This window comes from Ochotona curzoniae, unplaced genomic scaffold (assembly GCF_017591425.1).
Source record: "Ochotona curzoniae isolate NIBS_2020 unplaced genomic scaffold, NIBS_Ocur_1.0 contig_3520, whole genome shotgun sequence".
NCBI lineage: Eukaryota > Metazoa > Chordata > Mammalia > Lagomorpha > Ochotonidae > Ochotona > Ochotona curzoniae.
Genome location: NW_024465894.1, coordinates 16,231,119 through 16,253,238, shown reverse-complemented (window position 1 = coordinate 16,253,238; position 22,120 = coordinate 16,231,119). Strand labels below are relative to the sequence as shown.

Below are 22,120 nucleotides of genomic sequence, written 5' to 3'. Positions count from 1 at the left end.
GGTGTTGACTGGGTCTGGGGTGTGCCAGACTAGGCTAGACTCCAGCACCCACTGGAGATTGTGAGAATCAGGGTGGGTGTAGGATGAGCTAGGCTAGGTCTCTGTCCCTGCTGAGTCATGTGTGAGCTTTGTGTGGGTATGGACCAGATTGGTTGGGCTGTAGCACCAACAGTAAGAACCAGAATGGGTGAGGGCAGGTCAGAAAAGGTAGGATGCAAAGTGGAGCAAGTAGGTCTGGTCCATGGACCCATCGATGGGCATGAGATCTGGCATTGGGAGAGGTTCTGAATGGAGGAGCTTGGCAACTCCTCTGTCAGGACACAAACTGCTCTGTCAGGACACAGTCTCTGCAGCTGAGTGCAAGAATTAATATAGGAAGTAGCCCAAACTAGGCCAGGTAACAGTACCCACCAATATACATTTGGCTCAGGTCTGGGGCAAGCCAGGTTCGGCCAGTTCATATTACCTGCTGGCAAATCCAAGAACCAGAATGGTGTGTCGGTCATGCTGGGTCAGGCTGCAATACTAGTCAATTTACATTAGGGTCAAGACTGGGGATTGGATGGGCTGGGCTGGGCTGTAGCTCCACTAACGTGATCTAGACTGGGGGTGAGTGGCTGCACCAAACCAGAGCAAAACCACTTGTGCAGTGGAGCATTCCCCACATCAGGGACCCTGGGATGGTTGGGCAGCTGGAAATGGCTTCTCTCTTTATCTCTCCTCTTCCTCCAGATACAGGAAAGAAAAAAACAAATGTGGAAACAATGGTCTTACCCATTCCTTTAGCCCTGATTCTTATCACCCTAATCAACTATGTAAAAATCATCAAAAATAAAATTTTAAAAATCACTAACAAAATAAATTTATTTTTACCACAAATCCCTTTAGTAAATAGATGGTACTTCTTGTTATGTATATGTGGAAAATATTATTTTATGCAGAAGAGATTAGCATTAATTTTCCTCACAGTATCTATTGTTCAAACTATAGATATTTTGTCTCTTTTTGTTTTGTTTTGTTTTGTTTTGTTTTTTTCCACCTATTTAATTTTTATTTCTGATGATGTTTACATAGTTGATCTGGGTGAGGATTGAGGACTAGGGGAAATGAGTGTGACCATTGTTTCTAAATTTTCAGTTTCTTCTGATTTCTTGGGGAAGTGTGGAGAAAAGTGGAGAAGCCATACCTAGCATCACAACTGTCCCAGTACCCAGGGATGGGGGATGGACACTTGATATCTAACCAGGGTCCCAAAGTGGTACAATCTTTGAGGGTTCTGTCCAAGTGGTTTGGATAGTTCTAACACGCTGTAGAACTCAGAGCCAGGAATATCTTCCAGGTTTCCCATGTGGGTGAAGGGTCTCAATGTTTTGGGCCATCCTCTACTGCTTCCCTTTCCACACACAGGAAGCTGGATGGGAAGTGGAGCAGCCAGGACACAAACCAGTGCCCGTATGCAGCTGGTGCTTACAATGGGAGGATTAGTTAATGGAGCCATCACATTGGGCTCCACTAAGCATTTTAAGAGTGCTCACATCATCATAAAAAACATGGAAGTTGAGGGTCTGAAACTTGATGCCTTTTACATCCAATGTCAATGGTTTGGAAAAACCTTTTTGTGATCAGTATAGATTGTAGATTGTGATGGGGTGCGAGCCACTCACTTGATAGCAAATAGGAAGCAGAAAGAGAGTTCCTGCACACCACCCTTCCTACCCTCTCCTGCACCAGTCAAGTTGATTGGAAAAGCGCACCCTGTCCCTTCTTGTCCTCACCATTCAGAACAAATGACAGCATGGAAATTACTCCAGAGGCTCCACACACCTGGCCCCTCTTGCCTCCTATTGAGCTAGGTTAGGTTAATTAACTATAAGGAGAACATTGGGTTCTTGTAAACCCTCCCTGCCTGAAACATTGTTTTGTACTGCATGGCTCTCAACCTGATTGGGTGGTGAGTGCTTAAAAACTCCTGATATTGGCAGCTGGGTGCAGTGGCTCCTGGAGTGTACCGAGGGAGCTGCTGTCACCAAGCCTGGGCAGTAAAGACTCCTAAAATCCTACACTTGGGTCCAGAGTGATTTCTCTTGCATTCAGTAACAGATAACAACTGTATTTTGTGTAACTTTCTCATTTTTGTTGAAATAGCTGCATGAAAAACTTGTTCTCCAAATTTTATGGAGCTTGTGTCATATGGAAGGCACTGACTTTGTACTGAGACACAGTAATGGGTAAGACAGCAAGACATGCTCCATATGTGCACTAGGGAGGAGGTGACAGGTCATTAACAAGCAACTCATTGGGAAGGAGAGCAAACGAATCTTCAGTATAAGCGCTTAAGTTAAAGAAAGAAGATGACATAGTCTAGGGCAGTGAGCGTTGGCAGGTGAAAGGGTGTCTCTACAAAGGTCATCTGAAGGGATACATGAAGAAGTCCCTCAAAACTGAGGGACATAATGATCCTAAAAGATCTTTATGGCTTATGGCTGAAGGTACTTTTATGAGGAGTCAACTTAGGGGACAGGTACGATGACTCAATTGGGTAAAACCCTCCCCTTTCAGGCACTGCGATGCCCTGTGGGCAGGAGTTTGTATTTTGGCTGTTCTACTTGCCATCCAGTTCCCTGCTTGTGGCCTGGGAAGGTAGTGGAGGATGGTCCAGGTCTTTTGGACCCTGTACCCACATGAGCGATAGGGATGAAGCTCTTGGCTTCAGTTCTGCTTAGCTGTAGCTGTTGTGGCCACTTGGGGGAATAAACTAAACCAGCTTATAAGATCTTTGTCTCTGTCTCTCATTCTCTCTGTAAATCTACCTGTTCAATAATAAAAAGTAAATAATTGCTTTTTAAAAAATAATTAAAATGCAGCCTTCCATCTAGACAAACCACATGCACAGGAGGTCTTTGCTATCAGATACCAGACTCATGTGTGATGGGGTGCAGCCACTGATGGCTCACACTCAATTGTTAGGTTAATTAACAGCAGACAGTGCCAGGGGATGGGAGGACAAGAGGTTTTAATGGGGGTCAGGGTGGCAAAACAAAGCTTCTCTTACTTCTTCTCCTGCTATTCAAGTTAATTGACAGTGTGGATATGGCTCCAGAGGCTCTGTGTACCTGAGCCATTCTGCCTGCCACATCATTCAGGCAGAAATGCCAACAAAGGTCTGAGCACCTGGTCTCTCCTGCCTCCTATGTTACTAGGCTAGGTTAATGAAGTACAGGAAAACTTTGGGTTCTGGTAGCTAACTTCCTGCCTCCTGTACATGGAAACTTTGTCCTGTGTGGCTCTCAATCAGATTGGAGGATGAAAGCTTAAAAACCCTAACTGCTGCTGTGTGGTACAGGGCCGCTGGTGTGCATCAGTGTTGCCTAGCTTGGACAATAAAGAATTCAACTTTATACTGTTGTCCAGCATCATCTCTCTTGTTCTCCATAACAAAAGGTGTGGTGCCTAGGACATCAAGCACAGCAAACCCTGGGAACCTGTGCAGTACAGATGCTCAGGCTCACACACAGAGTGAGGACTTGTATGACAGGCCCAGCTCACCTGCCTCAGCAGTCTCTCTTGTTGTGTCTTGTTGTGTCGACCAATGTGTGATGGTCGCTGTGCAGGCCAAGTGTGTTGGACCTGCCCCTGGCTTCAGGCACAGCACGGCTTGCTTCTCCCTCTCAGTGCTGACTTGGGTGCTTGCAGTACCTGCTACTGGTGCGGAAACTCCCTCTTATTTGCATCCCTGACCTGGAATATCTTGTGCGATGGAGACCTGATGTCCTGGCCAGCAACACGAAATGGGAGGAGGAAGGTGGCACTGAGGGACAGTGGGACAGAGGCCATAGAGAGCGACAGCAGGTTGAACAAGTTGTCTTTAATGAATCAGGACCAGAGCAGAGGTTGAAATAATCAATGTTAAGCATCACTGGTGGCAGTGGCTGTTGAGGCTGTGCTGGCAGACATGGAGACCATGATGCCCATTGCAGCAGCACTTGTAACTCTCCCTGTAGCAGCCACAGCTGCGACTGAAGCATCCGGAGTGCTGGGCACATAAGGAGTATCCGTATCCTGCTGAGATCCTGCAGTGGTTGTTGTGGGTTTGGTACTGTCACGACAAGTCACAGGAATGTTGGGATCTATCCTAATACAGCATTGTTTACCACTTCGGCATGTCTGGTGTGTACGCTCAGCCTGCTTCTCTTTGTCTCGGCACTTTTGCCTGCAAGTTCCTTTGTTTTCGGCACACTTTTTCACAAAGAAGTTACCTATAAAATGAGCAAATGAAGCATTCATCATTAGGTGTTGATCATAAAAAGGGAAACATAATCATTTTGTGGACAAGAGTGGTTTGAATCTTGTACCGGTCAGTCTGTTATGTTTGTCATCATCAGGAAAGCTGTTCTGAGCACTTACAAAACATTAGAAATATATACAGGGATGAGACACACATTTCTGAAGTCAGGGTTCAGCACACACTCACCAGGTGCCTGCTATTCTAAGTGGCACAAATACACGCTGACACTGCACACGAAACCCCAGTCAAGTCCCCAAAATGCAGCTGCACCCACACAGTCAGAACAATCATTTGAAAATGACATATGTTCAAATCATGGCTGACCTCCACACCCTAACTGAAGCACATACTGCCTGTTGCTGAAACTTGGTGAGATTTTTGATGTCCCTACAAATTGTGCTTAGAATGTGACTCTAGACTTGCCTTTCACACTATCTTGGAAAAAGATGTCAGGTTATGGTACCAGCATTGTGGTGTAAGGGGTTCACCTGCTGCCTGTGGGGCTGGTGCAATGATGCAGCACCTTGACCCCAACCTGAGGGCCTGACATCCTATGTGGGCAGCAGTTGGTGTCCTGACAGGTCCACTTCTGATTCAACTCCCTGTTTATGATGTGGGAAAGCAGCAGAGGATGGCTCATGTCCTTGGAATCCTGCACCCACATGGGAAATATGTAAGAAGCTGCTGGCTGTTGATTGGCTCAGTTCTGGTTGTTGTGACAAATTGAGGAGAGAACTTGAGGAAGGAAGCACTCTCCTGTGAGATTGTAGCCAGTTTCTCTATTCCTAAAGTACTTCCAGGATTCTTGCCAAGGCTGTATAAGTACAAGTGATAGTTTCAATGAGGAAAAGTAAGTTCGGGTGTTCTTTTAAAGTGGAGTGGCCACAGTTCAGAGGAGTGTATCATGCATTTCAGAACAACTGAAAAAGAGAGGTTTTTCATATTTCCACGACAAATACATGACAGATGTGCAAGGTTGACAGTATTACACTGTGTGTATGTGTCAAAGCAGCATGTTCTACTGCATCAACACAGGCAGCCATTCCTGGCCAAGAAGACACAAAACATCAAAGAAGAAATGCTCACACAATATGCTGAAATATCAACTGTGCATAGTCCCCCACATCCACCTAAAATATTGCTCTGGCCTTTCTCACTTTGTAGTTCTGTAGGACACCTTTCATGCCAAGAGCACCCAAGAGCAGACAAACCAGGGAGTTTCTTGGTTAGACGCAGAACACAGAGGGAGGTCATGTGCTGGGATTGCTAGCTCAGGGGGCACTGAGAGTGGAGTGAGGCAGGACTTTTCTGGGAGCAGCAGAGCGACAGTGCAGGGGAGGTGGACCTTGGACCTTCTTACTTGAACAGTCTGCCAAAACAGGTGTTGCCTTCTGCTACATTTCCCCAGCTCCCACTAGAGAAACGTGGGGCAGAGTTGTTCTGAAGCAATAGAACCCCACTCCCTGCCAAGGAGAAATCCAACTCTGATGTCACAGGAAAGTGGAATTGATTCCAGGACCAGAACCTGGTTCTAAACCATGTGTTTTCTTCTTCCCCCAGGTCCTGTTTACCTGAGGTCAACTGGACCAGGAACATCAAGACTGCAAGGCTCAACACCAGCGACTTCATGGCTCCTCAGACGTTGGCCAGTTGGCTCTCCAGAGTCTAGAAGTGTCCCTCCTTCAGGATCACTTTGAGAAGAGAGCGTTGTTGTCCTTCTTGAGTTGGGGTGTGCTCAGCCGGGAGCTTGGAGGCTGTGGGGACCTGTGCCAACCTCAGCTTGCGTCTATTGGCCAGCAGCCATGATTGAGACAGTGCAGTGCGGGATCTGTGTGGCAGCACAGTTGGGGGAGGAGAGAAGCTGGGAAGAGCAGGTGCAAGTCCTTGTTGAAGTGCATGGTAATTTAGAGAGAAGGAAGCCTTTGTGCTGGTTCTCCAGGCCTGGGTACCCCTGCCTGGTTGTTCACCCTGTGCTACGTTCCTTCTTTCAGAGTATTTTGCACTCTGTAACACTATTTTCGATACCATGTGTTCCCCTAAAATCAATGTTCTGTTGAATACTTAATACATATGTTCCCATGTGACCTATACATTCTGTACATATACACAGTTCTCTCCATGGAGGTTCTAATGAACTGAGAGTTGGACAAGTGAATAATACTTTGTTGATAACCTGGGACTTAGAACGTTTTTTTTGGAAAAAGAGGTTTACATAGGCCAGGATGGAAGGGGCAGTCTGTGACCAATAATAGCACCCGCTAGTACATGTGAGATCTGGTTCTGGGGATGGGTCTGATAGGGGGGTTTGGGAAACTCCCCTGGTTGACCTTATCCCCTGCTGGTGAGCATGTGATTCAGTCTGGGTGTTGGTCAGACTGGGAAGGGTAACTCTACCTTCTGGCAAGGGTGTGGGTTGGTTTTGAAGGGGTTGGACTGGGCAGGGCCAGACCAACCAAAGCTCATTGGCAAAAACAGGAGCCAGGATTGTATGTGGGCACACAGGGCTAGGCTACTACACTTACTGATTTCTGTGAGTCAGGGGTGGGTGCACACTGGGCAGGGCAAGGCTTTACCATTCACCAGAGACAGTTGGGACTGAGGGCAGGCTGTGTCTGTCCAGGTGCAGTATCTAGTGACAGAGGTTGACAAGGGATGGGCTATGTTGAGTTAGGTCAGAGCAACCACTGGCATATGCAAAATCTATGGCTGGCAACAGGTCTGGTTGGGGAGCTAAGGGGACGCCCTGGCTGGGTTGGGGTTCCCACTGGTGAGTGCAAGAGCTGGAATGAGGGTGGTGGTCAGGGCTGGACATAGCTGCAGTGTCCCTTGGAATGGGTTTGGACAGTCTGGGGAGCACCAGACTAGAATAGACTCTGACACACTCTGGTACTCATGAGAACCAGAATGGTTATAGAACATGCTGGGCAGGGTTTTGGCTCCCACTGGACCTTTGAGATCTGTGTCAAGGTGTGGAGTAGATGTGGTTGGGCTGTAACAGGGCAATAATAAGAACTGAATTAGATAGGGGCCAGTTGGGCAAGCCTATTGTTCCTGCCAGGACAGGAAGTGGACTAAGTCCAGGCCAAGGACCCACTGGTGTGCATGATATCTGCCACTGGGAGAAACTGGGGAAACTCCTTTGTCAGAGTGCAGTCCCTGTAGTTGAGCACAAATTCCAAGGCAAGGAGTAGCCTAGACCAGACCAGGTTAATGGTACCTGCCAGCATACATGTGGCTCAGGTCTGGGAGCAGGCCAGGCTGTGCCAGTCTATAACACTACAGGCAGATGAGAACCAGGATGGGATGCAGGACAGGTTGGGTCTGGCCGCATCACCAACCAGTTTCACATTAGGACTGGGACTGAGGCTGATTGTGCTGGATTGGGTGGCAGCACTCACCAGCGTGAACTGGAATGGGGCAGACCCAGCCAGGTCAGCCTATGGCACCCTCCAACAAATGCTGAGGTGAAGTGGGCTATGCCAGACTGGGCTGCAGCACCTATAAGCACATGTGAGTGGGGGGAGGTGTGTCAGCCCAGAAGGAGAGTCATGGGGACTCATCTACTGGGCCACTGCTCCTGTTGGTGAGCATGAGAGCTAGGACTGGAGGCAGACCAGATTAAGCAAGGCTACAAAACCTGTTGGCCTACATGTGAATTGGGTTAGGGGGCAGAGCAAGGCTGGGCCAACTGATTATATCCACTAGTACAGGCATGAGCTGGAGTAAGAGCAGGCCGGTTGGGCTTTGCTGCTGCAGCAGCAGGTAAGTGCTGGGATTGGGGGGCAAGTCCTGTTGAGTTAGACTGCAAAGCCACCTGGAGTGTGCAAGATCTTGGGCAGGGAATTGGCCCATTGGGGAGGCTATAGACACCTCTCCGATGGGCTGCAGTTCCCACTGGTGAGCATGAGAAACAGAGCTGGGGGTGGGCCTGGCTGGATGGGCGGTGGCACCCACTGGCATGAGTGTGGGGTAGAGGATAGAGTTGGTTGGGTTGAGTTGGGTTTCAACATCCAATGATGTGTACGAGAGCTGAATGGGCTGTGGGACAGACCGGACCAGTTCACTGCACATGTCAGCAGGCACAGGAACCAGAGCCGGGGGCTGATCCAGCGAGGGTTACTGGGGGGTGCTCTGACTGGGCTTTTGCTCCCCCTGGTGTATGTGAGGGCTGATTATGTGGTGGGCAGGGTTGGGTTGGGCCGCAGCACCCATTGGTTCTGGGTGAAGGGAGACTCTAAGATGGACTATATCAGCCTATTGACCTTGGAAGGATTTTCTCATCCCGGGAGCTGCAATATCAATAGCATCTCAGAACTATAGAAATATCTTGAGTGGGACCCTCAGAACATGCTCCGCAGTGGGGACCCTGAGATGACATCAGGTACTAGGGAGGCTGGGCATGGTCTCTCCCATTGTATCCTCCCCTTCCCCAGATACAGGAAGAAGAGAAAATGTATAAACAATGGTCTTGCCTACTTTCTCTGATCCTTGACCCTTCCCACCCTGATGAACTATGTAAACATCATAAAAAATAAAATTAAAAAAATCCTTATTAAAAGAAGCCACTTAGAAAATAAATTTATTTTACTGCAAATTCTTTTGGTTAAGTGGTTTGGATAGTTCTGAAATGCCATCTATCTCACCGATCCAAGGATGAGAAAACCCTTCCAATGTCCATTGGCTGACATTGTCCATCTTAGAGTCCCCATCACCCAGATATTTGCTGTCATTACTTGGTTTGGGTAGTTAATGATTTGTTCTTCCCTTCTTCCTTTGCTATGGCACCAGATGTCCTACCCAGGCCCTAATGGACTGTTATATCCCCCGTTTGCATCTGGAAGCCCTCAGGACAACCCATGACTAACAGATAAAAGTATGAGTTGAAATTCAATGTTCTTTCAGCATGGGGGAAGAAAAGTTACAAAGTTCAAGACAGAATACTATTTCAGTAGAGCTAGAAGAGTGTGAGGTTTCCTAATACATAACTAATAGGTTTGATACCATAGAAGTGCTAGTTATTATGGTTTGATGACTACACAGTACATATAAATTAAATCAGCATATGATGCCATATAAATATACTAAAAAATTGTGTGTTATTTATTGTTATTTAAAAGATTTTTTTAAGATTTATTTTATTCCATTTGAGAGACAAATTTACAGAGAGGAGAGACAGAGAAAGATCTTCCATCCCAGTTGATTCATTCCTCAAATGGTCCTACCCACCAACGCTGAGTTGATCTAAAGCCAGGTGCCAGGAATTTCTTTCTTTTTTAAAAAAGTATTTTATTTTGATAATCTTTACACAGTTGATTAGAGCACAAAGGGTCAAGGGCTACAGGGAAGTGAGTAATACCATTGTTTCCACATTGCTATTTTTTTTTCTGTATCTGGGTTTAGAGGGGATATAAAGGGAGAAGCCCCACCCAGCTTCCCACCCATCCTAGGTCCCCGATGAGGGGCATGCTCTGAGGGTCCTGTTCAAGTGGTTTTGATAGTTCAACAGTTCTGAATTGCTGCCGATCTCGCCATCCCAATCATGATGAAATCTCTCCAGAATCAACTAGTTGACATAATTCACCTTAGAGTCTCTGCCCAGATTTTCACTACCAACACATGGCTGAGATAGTTGATTGATTATTTGTTCTGTCTTCCATCTTCTGTTGTGGTATGAAGTGTCCTCTGTAGGTTCCGGTGGACTGCCATATCTTCCATGTGCACCTGAGTATGCTGTCTACTGCTCTGTCTGAGCCCCTGAGGGGACTCAGCTTTGACACTTACACTCCATGGCAGACCATGGAACCTGCACTTCTCTTCATGATTGGGGGTTCTGAGATAAGCAGTTCCGTTGAGGGTCCGGCAAAGTCTGTTGCTCCAATCAGCTTTTGCTCATGTTGGTTGCAAATGCTGGCTCAGTTCTGTTTCCAGCTCTGTCTTCTACACAAACCAATGGGTGTTGTAGTCCAGCCCAATCCTGCCCACCACACATTTGGCTACATAAACCAGTGGGAGCTGAAGCTTAGTTGGGGCAACTCCCAATAATCCTCACCAGGCCTGTACCCTGCCCTGGCCCAGGTGCTTGCCAGTGTGTACAACAGACTGGTCCAGTCTGTCCCACATCCCATTCAGCTCTCATGCCAATGGGCATTGAAGCCTAGTTCATCCCAAGCAACCCAACTATCCAGGCTACACATATGCTGACAGGTGCCGTTTCGTCCAGTCACCCCTGCCCCAGTCCTTGTTTTCATGCTCTCCAGTGGGGATGGTAACCCAAGAGGGAGGAACCCACTATTTCCCTACTGGGCCCACTCCCAGATCAGGTACTCTTCAGGTGGTTCTGCAGTTTAATTCAACAGAATTAGCTCCCTGTGCCAGCATCTGCCGGCTGATGCTGCATCAAAGCCCAAACAACCCTCACCTACTCTGATTTATACTTGCACCAGCAGGAACAGTCAGCCCAGCCTGGCTTTTCCCTGATCTAGTCCACATGAGACCCACAGGTGTTGTAGCCCGGCCTGGCCTGGTCTGCCCCCACCCCAACCCATGCTCTCCAGGGGAATGGTTGTCCAGCAGGGGAGCCAACATTCCCCCTGCCGGCTCTGCCCCCTCCCTCCCTGGTTCTCAAATGTGCTATTTGGGTGCTGCGGCCACATCTGGTATGGGTCACCTCACCTTGGCATTCTGTAATGTGCACTGGTTTGTGTCGCGACCGAACCTTGCCCCACCCACACTCTGCTCCGGTGCTCAGATTCAGGAGGGGGTGATGTGAACCAGTTCGGCCTGGTCTGCCCCTGACCTATGCCAAATGTATGCTGGTAGGTACCTTTCCACAGCCTGTCAGGGGAACTCTCCACATTCTCCCTACCGGTTTTGGCCCCTCTCCCCTGCTGGTTCTCACGTGTGCTGGTTGGGTGCTGAGGTCCATTCTGGCATGCCTTTCTCACCTTGGCATTTGCTAGTGGGTGTTATAGCCTGGCCCAGCCTGGCTCACCCCCAATTCCAGCTGATGCTGGTGAGGGTTACAGCTCAGCCCAGCCCAGCTGGCATCCAATCCCAGCCATAATGTGTATTGGTATGTGTTGCAACCGAACGTGGACCGACCTACACTCTTTTTTGGTGTTCTGATTCGCTAATGGCGATGTGAATTGGTTTAGCCTGGTCTGCCCCTGACCTGTGCTGAATGTATGCTGGTGGGTACCTTTCCATGACCTATTCTGGGCTGTTCCCTATTGTGCTTCTTGTGCTCACCTGCAGGGTCTGTGTCCTGACAGAGGAGTTTCCCAAGCTACTCCATCAGAACCTCTCCCAGTGCTAGATCTCGTGCATACCGGTGGGTCCATGGGCCAGCCCTACTTAGTCCAACTCCTGTCCTGGCAGGAACAGTGGCCTTTCCTGACAGGCCTTCAACTCAATCTGGGTTCTTATTTTTGGATGTTTCAGCCCAGCCATGACTCATCCATACCCAGACACAGCTCACACATGTTTCAGTAGGGGCAGAGACATAGCCTAGTCTGTCCTACATCTACCCAGGTTCTCCAGAGCACCAGATGGTGCTGGAGTCTAGCCCGGCTCAGAGCTCTCAGTCTCAGTCCACACTTGTGCCAAGGGACACTATAGCAATATTCAGACCAGAATGCAGCCTCCAGGAGTTCATTTTTAAAAAAATTCAATTAAAATTGTAAGATCTATTAACCAATCTGAAATGCTGTCAATCTCGGAGCCAGGTGCTTCTTCCAGGTTTCCTGCATGGTTGTGTGGTCCCAGGCTTTGGGCCATCCTGCAGTGCTTCCATATTTACAAACATGGAGATAGATGGGGAGTGGAGCAGACAGGACATAAACCAGTGCCCATGTGCAGCTGGCACTTGCAATGGGAGGATTAGCTAATGGAGCCATCACATAGGGACCCACTAAGCATTTTTTAGAGAATTCTGACATCATCACAAGAAAGGACATAGAGAGCTATAGCAGACTGTACAACTTGGCTTTAATGAGTCAGGACGGATCAGAGTACAGAGGCTGACATGATCCATGTTAGACACCACCGGTGGTGGTGGTTGGGGAGGCGGCTGAGGAAGCTGTGCTGGCAGCTGTGGGCGTCATGGTGCCTGCTGTGCCAGCACTTGTGGTTGTTTCCATGGCAGGTGAGATCGTGGCATCGGGATAATCAACAGTGAACCTAAAAATTATTTGTGGCTTTCGAGTCGTAGGTTTGGTGGTTTCACGACAGAAAAGAAGAGGATTGACATACTCTTTAACACAGCAATGTGTCTTGGCACGACATGTCTGGAATGAAGGCTGGGCCTTCCACTCTGTGACTCGGCACCTGGTCCTACAGCGTCCTGTCCTTTTGGCACACTTTGGCGTATACAAGTTACCTGGAAAAAGAAGGGGTGAAACATTCACCATGAGGTGTTGATCATAAAAAGGGAAACATAATCATTTTGTGGACAAGAGTGGTTTGAATCTTGTACCGGTCAGTTTGTTATGTTTGTCCTAATCAGAAAAGCTGTTCTGAGCAGATAGAAATCTTTAGAAATGAACCAACATGGAGGTGTGTATAAAGGGATGAGACACACATTTCTGAAGTCAGGGTTCAGCACACACTCACCAGGTGCCTGCTATTCTAAGTGGCACAAATACACGCTGACACTGCACACGAAACCCCAGTCAAGTCCCCAAAATGCAGCTGCACCCACACAGTCAGAACAATCATTTGAAAATGACATAGGTTCAAATCATGGCTGACCTCCACACCCTAACTGAAGCACATACTGCCTGTTGCTGAAACTTGGGGAGGTTTTTGATGTCTCTACAAATTGTGCTTAGAATGTGACTCTAGACTTGCCTTTCACACTATCTTGGAAAAAAGATGTCAGGTTATGGTACCGGCATTGTGGTGTAAGGGGTTCACCTGCTGCCTGTGGGACTGGTGCAATGGTGCAGCATCACCAACCCCAACCTGAGGGCCTGACATCCTATGTGGGCAGCAGTTGGTGTCCTGACTCTCCACTTCTGATTCAACTCCCTGTTTATGATGTGGGAAAGCAGCAGAGGATGGCTCATGTCCGTGACTCCTGCACCCACGTGGGAAGCATGTAAGAATCTGCTAGCTGTTGATTGGCTCAGCTCTGGCTGTTGTGGCTACTTGGGGTGTGTACTTGAGAATGGAAGCTTTTTCTTTCTCTCTCTTCCTCTTTATAAAGGACACCTAAATAAAAATAAAAATAAATAAATCTTTTAAAAATCTAACACTGCTGTTTGTGACAACGGCATTTTCTTAGGGCACTGGATCATGTTTTTAGCTGCTCCATTTTTGAACCAGCTCCCTAGTAACAGTCTACGAAAGCAGCAAAAGATGGACCACGTTTTTTGGCTCTGCACCCATGTGAGTGATTTAAAAAACTAGAGATTGTGCTTAGTGCAATTGTATAATTTCTTAAGAAATTGATGAAATCTTAAATTTACGTGTGTCCTCAGAGAATCTCATAAGATTGCCTCACGTTTACATTACTCACACAAGAAGAGAAATCATTCAAATTACACAAGTTAATATGGCTACAACAATCTGACAGAAAAAAACGGCATCTTCTGCTAAGATTGTTTTCAAGGACCACTTAAAGATCTGTAAGACTTTTCCTGACACAAGCTTCGATGTAAAAAAGGCAGGTTGGTGTGATTATTTTTCAGTTGAACAACATAAACAGTTTAAACACTAATGATTGTGGCCAGTTTCTTAATCCCTAAAGCACTTCCAGTATTTTTTTCAATGCTTTATAAATATAAATGGTAGAGTTCCAACGAGGAGAAGTAAGTACTGGTGTTCTTTTAAGGTGGAGTGGCATCTCAAAACAACCAAAAAGAAAACATTTTTAGTGTTTCTACCACAAGTAAATAGCTGACATTCATTAGTGAAGGATACGCGATTACACTGTGTGGATGTGTCAAAGCAGCATGTTCTACTGCATCAACACAGGCAGCCATTCCTGGCCAAGAAGACACAAAACATCAAAGAAGAAATGCTCACACAATATGCTGAAATATCAACTGTGCATAGTCCCCCACATCCACCTAAAATATTGCTCTGGCCTTTCTCATTTTGTAGTCCTGTAGTAAGTTAGAAACAGCCTTTCATGCCAAGAGCACCCAAGAGCAGACAAACCAGGGAGTTTCTTGGTTAGATGCAGAACACAGAGGGAGGTCATGTGTTGGGATTGCTAGCTCAGGGGACACTGAGAGAGGTGTGAGGCAGGACTTCTCCTAAACCAGGAAAGTGACAATGCACACAGGGCCAACATAGAACACAGAGGAGGTGGGTCTCAGAGCCGCCTCTGCTCCCACACACTCTACAAGAAGAGGTGTCATGCTCTACCTCTCCTCCCCAGGTCCCATTAGAGAAACATGGGGCAGAGTTGTTCTGGAACAATAGAAACCCACTCCCTCCCCACTTCTTGCCAGGGAGAACTCCACCCCTGCCACCACAGAGCAGGGGAACTCAAATCCAGGGCCAGGAACAAGTTTTAGACCACATTTCTTCTTCTCCAAGGTCCTGTTACCTGAGGTCAACTGGACCAGGAACATCAAGACTGCAAGGCTCAACACCAGCGACTTCATGGCTCCTCAGACGTTGGCCAGTTGGCTCTCCAGAGTCTAGAAGTGTCTCTTCAGGATCACTTTGAGAAGAGAGCGTTGTTGTCCTTCTTGGGTTGGGGTGTGCTCAGCCGGGAGCTTGGAGGCTGTGGGGACCTGTGCCAACCTCAGCTTGCGTCTATTGGCCAGCAGCCGTGACTGAGACAGTGCAGTGCGGGATCTGTGTGGCAGCACAGTTGGGGGAGGAGAGACGCTGGGAAGAGCAGGTGCAAGTCCTTGTTGAAGTGCACGGTGATTTAGAGAAGGAAGCCTTTGTGCTGGTTCTCCAGGCCTGGGTACCCCTGCCTGGTTGTTCACCCTGTGCTACGTTCCTTCTTTCAGAGTATGTGTTATTCTGCTCTGTCACACTGTTTTCTTTACTATGTGTTCCCCTAAAATCAATGTTCTGTTGAATACTTAATACATATGATCCCATGTGACATATACATTCTGTACATATACATAGTTCTCTCCATGGAGGCTCTAATGAACTGAGAGTTGGACAAGTGAATAATACTTTGTTGATAACCTGGGACTTAGAAAGTCTTTTTGGAAAAAGAGTAAATCATAGTTAAAGGATGACGGCACATAGATGTCTTTAATGCCACACCTGAAACATGAATGCCTCATGATTCCATGAGGGGCATTCAGGTATTGTGTCTGGTTTCTGTAATGGGAGGACCCTCCAGCAGCGTCTGCATGCCCTGCACAGCGTGAAGTACGGTTTGCAGAGGGGGTGACACTTAAGGAGGAAAGAAGACACAAGTGTTTGAAAGCATCAGAGCAGAGGGTTCTAGAGAGAAAGGAGTGACCCAGTGCCTTTCCCATGGGCTTTTCTTCCCTGGGCGATCCAGAATCATCCTTTATCTCAACCTGAAGCACTAGTGGGCTTTTGTTGCCTGGCTCATCCCAGCCCCAGTCAGGAGGCCCTCAGATGGATCCTCAGAGGCTGCAGGGACAAGGAAAGTAGAGCATGGGGCCAAATCCCATTGGAGCATTTGTGTCCTGTGCTCTGGATTGTCCACTATGTACCTTGTCAGCAGAGCTCCTTGCTTAGAGCATCCATCTCAGACTCCTGCCCTGGCCTGACCCAGCCTTCTCTGGCTCTACCATCTCTCCATCGCAACCTCTGCCACATCTCCTGATCAGCACTTGCATCTGATGGCTTTGTCTTTTGGCCAGCTACTACCTTGTAAAAGAATCATTTATTTTTCCTCTTAGTTCAGTGTTACAGATAGTGAGCAAGCGAGAGAGAGAGAGAGAGAAAGTGTGTGTAGATAGAGAGAGAGATAGGGAGTGATCCACTACTTGAATCCTTGATGATTGTATTGGGCAGGTCTGAGCCCATGTGTAGCTGAGAGCCAGGAGTTTCTTCCTGGTCTGCTATGTGTGTGCAGAGGCTTGAATCCTTGGCTCACATCTGCTGCTTTGTCAGGTCATAAGCAGAGAGTTGGATCAGAAGTTGATGGTTGCTGTTGCCACAGACAGAGGATTTGCCACTGTTCCATCCCTGCTGTGTGCCACTTCTAGGTCTTCTCTTTGATAATGTCTACTTAGATAGACTGAACTGCGGTACCAAAAGCCAAGAATTTGATGAGTTTGACAAACCATGCACTTGTGAAAGCATAGTGCAATCAACATAGTATCTATCTATCTATCTATCTATCTATCTATCTATCTATCTATCTACCTACCAGTCATATACCCAACCCTTTAATGTTTCTCCTGCCTCTTTGATCACTACTGCTCTTTCTTCTCTTATCTGCACTTCCACGATGCCAAGAATCAGCTACTTTTTTGTGCTGGTATGTTTCTGGCCTTTTGGATGTTGTATAAATGGAGTCACAGTTTGCCCCTTTTTCTACCTGAATTCTTTCATCCAAGGCCATTATGTTGAATCTTGCTTGTTTATATGCCAACAGTTTGTTTTTTTATTAATATAACAATGAAAATGAATATGTCATAATATAATAGTCTTTTCATTAACGGGAATTTTCTGCATGCTCCTATAATAATTAACTCATTCACTGTTGAATGAATATTTTGTTTTTGTTTCCAAAATCAAAAACAAAAACCAAGCAAACTATAACTAGACATTTGTGTTCAGATCTTTGTGTGTATACATGCCTTGGGTTGATAATTGGTGGTGGAATGACTAAGGCACAACAAGTAGGTGTCAGTTTTGCTCAGTAAGCATCTGTGTCCTGTTTTTCTTTGAAAGAATTCATAAGTAAATTCATAGGTAAATCTCCATGTAAAATGCAGATATAGTGCCCCCTTATGGCTCCTAGCTTGTATAAATATGATAAAGACTTAAAATGTCTTGGTAAATGGACTTAAAAGATAAAATGAAAACGCATCAGCAGTAATTATCCATAGAGCATCTAATCAACTTTTGCTAAACAAGGAGGCCTGCCGTGTCATCCACCTGAAAAGAATGAGGGACCTGGGAATTCAACCATGTCAGTGCAGTCTTTGTTCACATTGTGAACAGAAGGAAATGTGTGTCCTTCAAAGTTTGTTTTCCTTTGTTTTGATTAGGAAAGGGATACAAGCCAGAATGGGTACATGAGGACTGTGAGGTTGGTAGCAGATGGCTGTTTCTTTGGCCAGAGGGTCAACAAGTAAAATGCCTTGATCATAAACAACAGACAAAGTAATAAAACCTTTTTGCCTTGCTGTTTATCCTGCCTGGTGCACTTGTGCTTTGGCTAGTTCCTCCCACCTCCCATAGCTGTGGCTTTGATTATGCTTTGTCTTCAGGTAAAGTCACAGTTCATCTTCTGTTACAGCTAATCAAAGAAACGTTTGTGGTTTTGGCCTCTACTTGCTGAACATTTCCATTGAAAGCTCTGGTCTTGCCCCCAGATGATAGAGGGCACCCATCAAGTCGTAAGTTTGTTCTACACTCATTACCTAGTGCAGCTTGCTGAAGCTAAGGCAACTGAGCTGTTTGAGTTGTTGGTTACTTTTTCTGTTGTCAATCCTTCTTGCTTTCCAGTTAGGACAGAGACATGTTTCATTGTTTTCCTCAAAAGTGGATGTGAATAGTCTGTCCCCCAGGCTTCATCGTTACATTGTTTCACCCCTTCTTTAAATGAGTTACTACTCTTTGAGCATAATCCCTGCAGGGTTTCTAGAATGTTACTAGAAATTATGAAAAAATTATTTTATCATTTTCCCACTGAGGCTTCACTATGAGCTTGGTGTTGGCTTCTCTATTGTGTTGTGAAGAGCTTTTCTCACTGCTGTCTCATCCCTCCAAGGCATCCAGCTAGACTGCATGGAGACCTGCTGTAACATGCATTAGAGGTTCATTTTGGCACCAGAGAATTGTGAAGGCCAAGGCTAGTTCCTTCTTTGCACATACATTGAATTAGCTTATGATGCCTTAAAAACACACTCAAATATTATATGTTCACTAGAAATTTTTACAAAAATGGTCATGTCATCATAAGAAACACTCAAGTTGAGGGTCTGAAATTTGATGTCTTTGTGTCCAATGGAAATATCCTGTAAAACCTTTTTGTAACCAGCATCATAATCTGTAAATAACAACTGTATTTTGTGTCATTTTCTCGTATTTGTTGATAGCTGTGTGAAAAACTTGTTCTCCAAATTTTATTTGGCATGTATCATGTAGAAGGCATTGACCTTGCTACTTGAGACACAGTAATGGACAAGATACAAGACATGCTCCATATGTGCACTAGGGCGGGGGTGTTAGGCCATTTTAAGCAACTCATTGGTAATGAGAACAAATCTTCAACATAAGCACTTAAGTTGAAAGAAGAAGATAACCAAGTCTAGGGGAGCGAGCATTGCCAGGTGGAAGGTCATCTCTACAAAGGTTAAATTTGAGGTAGGGATATGGAAAGAAATGCCTTAAAAGTGAGCACTCTTTATGCATGGAAGTACATTACAGTAAAGAGTACTTTTATGAAGAGTCAACCTATGAGCTTGTCATCTGACATAGACATGAGAAGGAAAAAAATATTTATATTGGCCTAACTATATTTATTTCAATTTATTCCACTTGATGAAACTTAGATGTGCTTGTGCTAGATAAAGACTTCATTTCTAACTCAAGCTGATGGTTACTGGTCAGAAACTTCAACAAAAGTTGACATGGTATAGAAAGTACTTAAGATCAGAATCTGTAACACCAGGTGTAGGGGTTGTGGGTAAGGAAGCGCTGATCTGGAATTGGCTCTTTATGTGCATTTTTGTGTGTGTGGGAAGAGCAGGCCAGGGATGACCAAAGTTGAGATCCTTGTCTCAATCATAATCAGCAGATCCAAACAGTGGTTCTTGACTTTTTCTTTCTTTCTTTCTTTCTTTTTTAATATAAAAAGACACACAAATGTTCACTTGAGACCAAAATGAGCTCTGCCTTTTAATAAATCAGAAAAGCATTGAGGCCCAATAATGAGTATTTCTGTATCATATATTTCTCCTGACACAGTCAGATACAAGATGACTGTTTGGGCTCTCATCGAGGTGGTGGTGACTCCATCATTCATCTGTCTGATCATTTGTTCTCAAGTGGGATGTATCAGGTAAAATTTGACTGGTAGAATTAGTTTCCTGAAGAGCATTTGCAGTAGGATTTGTAGGGTGTCCTAATATCTGTGGTGTTGTGGCTGGGAAAAAAATGTCCTGAACAGCAGACGTGGTTTCTGGATTTCCAAAAAATGTCACCTCATCATTGATCACGGACACTGGGAAATCAGATTGATCCAAATCAATGATATCTGTGATATCTTCTATGTTGATTGTGGCAGGTGGTGGCCTTCGAGTGACGTCATATGAGAATTTTAAGGAAATGCAGCATGATAGCTTGTTCTTACAGAGACGTATATACCTTTCATCATCTAGACACCTTCTTCGGCAGAATCCCACATCATTCTTCCAGCAGTTTTTGACTCCCCAGCCAGCTGCAGGGGATGAAAAGTAGGTCAGATTTTTTTTTTAGATCTGTTTTTTATCTTTATCGGAAAGTCAGATACACAGAGAGGAGGAAAAACAGAGAGGGAGATCTGTCCGTTGATTCATTCTCCAAGTGATCACAATGGCTGGAGCTGTGCCAATCTGAATGCAGGATCCAGGAGCCTTTTCCGGGTCTTCCACGTGGGTGCAGGGTCCAAAGGCTTTGAGGCATTCTCGACTGTTTTCCCAGACCACAAATAGGGAGGTGGATGGGAAGCAGGGTCGCCAGGATTAGAACTGGCATCTATATGGGATCTCAGGTCATGCAAGTTGAAGGTTTAGCTGCTAGACTACTGCGCTGGGCCCTAGGTCAGATTTTTAACCCCAGCAGCATAATTTTAAAGTCTAGCATCATGCATTCATTCAAAAATTGCCACAATTCCCCTCTTGGCAATGACAGGTACTAATAGCCATTGTGAGAGGGACAACCAAGAAAAACAGTCTGTGTTAAAAATTGTGCCATGTGTCACCTAAGGATGAGAGGGAAGGAAGAAACAAGAGGAAAACAAGAGGAAAGTCATCCATGCATAGGGCTGATAGGCAAGACTAGACGAGATGGATGAAGATGAGCCATCCGGGGACACAGGAGGCAAAGGCAGTTTCAACGAAGAAGTAGCAATGCCAGGTGTTGGTGTTGGGCAACTGTTGAGTGTACTTAAGGAGAATGACAGGTCTGAAGAGTAATGTGGAAAGAACAAAGCACCAGAAGGTGTCATGAACTTGATGTGGCAGGGCCAGTGTTCCTAGCACCTCTTGGTGAGTCTTAAATGTCCTTCTATCATTTCAGGACATTACGTGACTTTGTGGATTATAGTTTCAGTTTTGTCAGAATTCAAAATCAAGGTTAGATCGAGGTTAGAAGGGATGTTTTGGAAAGGCATAGTGGTGCTTGTGCTGGGCTGTGAGTTATAGACAGGACAGGACAGGTTTTTGACAACAGCTCTTTTGAACTTAAGGTAAGTGGGAGATAGAAAAAAATGAAATTCAAGTTCTAGGTTGCAGAATTGAAGTAGGAATGATTATAGGTACTCGCCATTCACAGAACAGCAAAATTAAGAAATGAGCAGGACTTGGAGAAAGAGGAAGCAGCAGGCTTAGGTATTTGCTTTGGGGCATACAACATGATATTCTGAAGATGTCAAGAAGGCAGGCATACACACCTGCAAACTCTCAGAAGACAGGTTTGCAGCATAGATATAAATCTTGAAATCATAGATGACATATAGTATTTAAAGCCATAGGAATTGATAAGCCAGGGGGTTTGGAATGAGAAAAATGGGAGTCAGAATTAAATTCTGGCAATGTTAAGCAATCAGGTGGGAGGCAAATACCCAAAAAGAACAACCTGACAAATCATAATAAATCAGGAGAATGAGACTCTGGAGAGTTAACTGAGACCCACTCCAAGCAGTCCCTGAGCAAACATTTGAGCATACTAGTTTAGCTGACAGGAAATCACCTCCTTAAAAGACTTGGTTGGAGGTGCTGGTGTAGTGGCTTAACAGGCTAATCCTCTCCCAACTCCCACAAGTGCCATGATCCCATATGGGTGCTGGTTCAAATCCTTGCTGCTTCACTTTCAATCCAGCTCTCTGCTTGTGGCCTGGAAAAGCAGCAGAGAATGGCCCAAGGCCTTGAGATAGTGCACCCACATGGGAGACCTAGAAGAACCTACCGGCTCTGGCTTCGGATTGGCTCAGCTCTGGCCATTGCAGCTATTTGGGGAGTGAACCAGTGGATGGAAGATCTGTTTCTGTCTTTTGTCTTTCTCTTTAAATCTGACTCTCAAATAAAAAATAAAATCTTTAAGAAACTTAATTGGAAAATGGGAAATTCAGGAAAGCAAGAAGAAAAAATTTAAAAATGGCAAATTTTCACATGAGTTGCCACTGCAGTTGGCCAGAACACAGCATCCTGGGGAGTCATAGGTGTCAGGTCACAAGCATACATGCAGGTATCTTTCTCAGGGGTCAGAAGGACTGGACTCTATCCACTTTCCCGCCAGCCAGTGGTTCATGGGTGACCTCAGAAGGACTTCTGGCTTGCCCAGTGCAGGGTTATTTCACAGTCCTGGGCTGAGCACTGGGGATTCTGGTGCGCACGAAAATGGTGTATGCCAGAGGATACAGGAAGAGTCCATTGGATTCATATGGATGGAGCAAGAGAGGAGGATACTTCTCAAGGGATGGAGTTGTGGCTGGATGCCACTGAGAAGCTA

At 45.9% G+C, this 22,120-nt stretch overlaps 1 protein-coding gene across 1 annotated transcript in view; it reads right to left on the bottom strand.

Annotated features, from left to right (window-relative positions):
* The window catches only part of DEFB125 (defensin beta 125), a 39,934-nt gene that overhangs the window by 15,358 nt on the left and 2,456 nt on the right, over positions 1-22,120 (bottom strand). Inside the window, exon 2 of the mRNA XM_040981254.1 lies at positions 19,586-19,850. Coding sequence (XP_040837188.1) covers positions 19,586-19,850 — 265 coding nt within the window. The remainder of the gene's footprint in view (positions 1-19,585; positions 19,851-22,120) is intronic.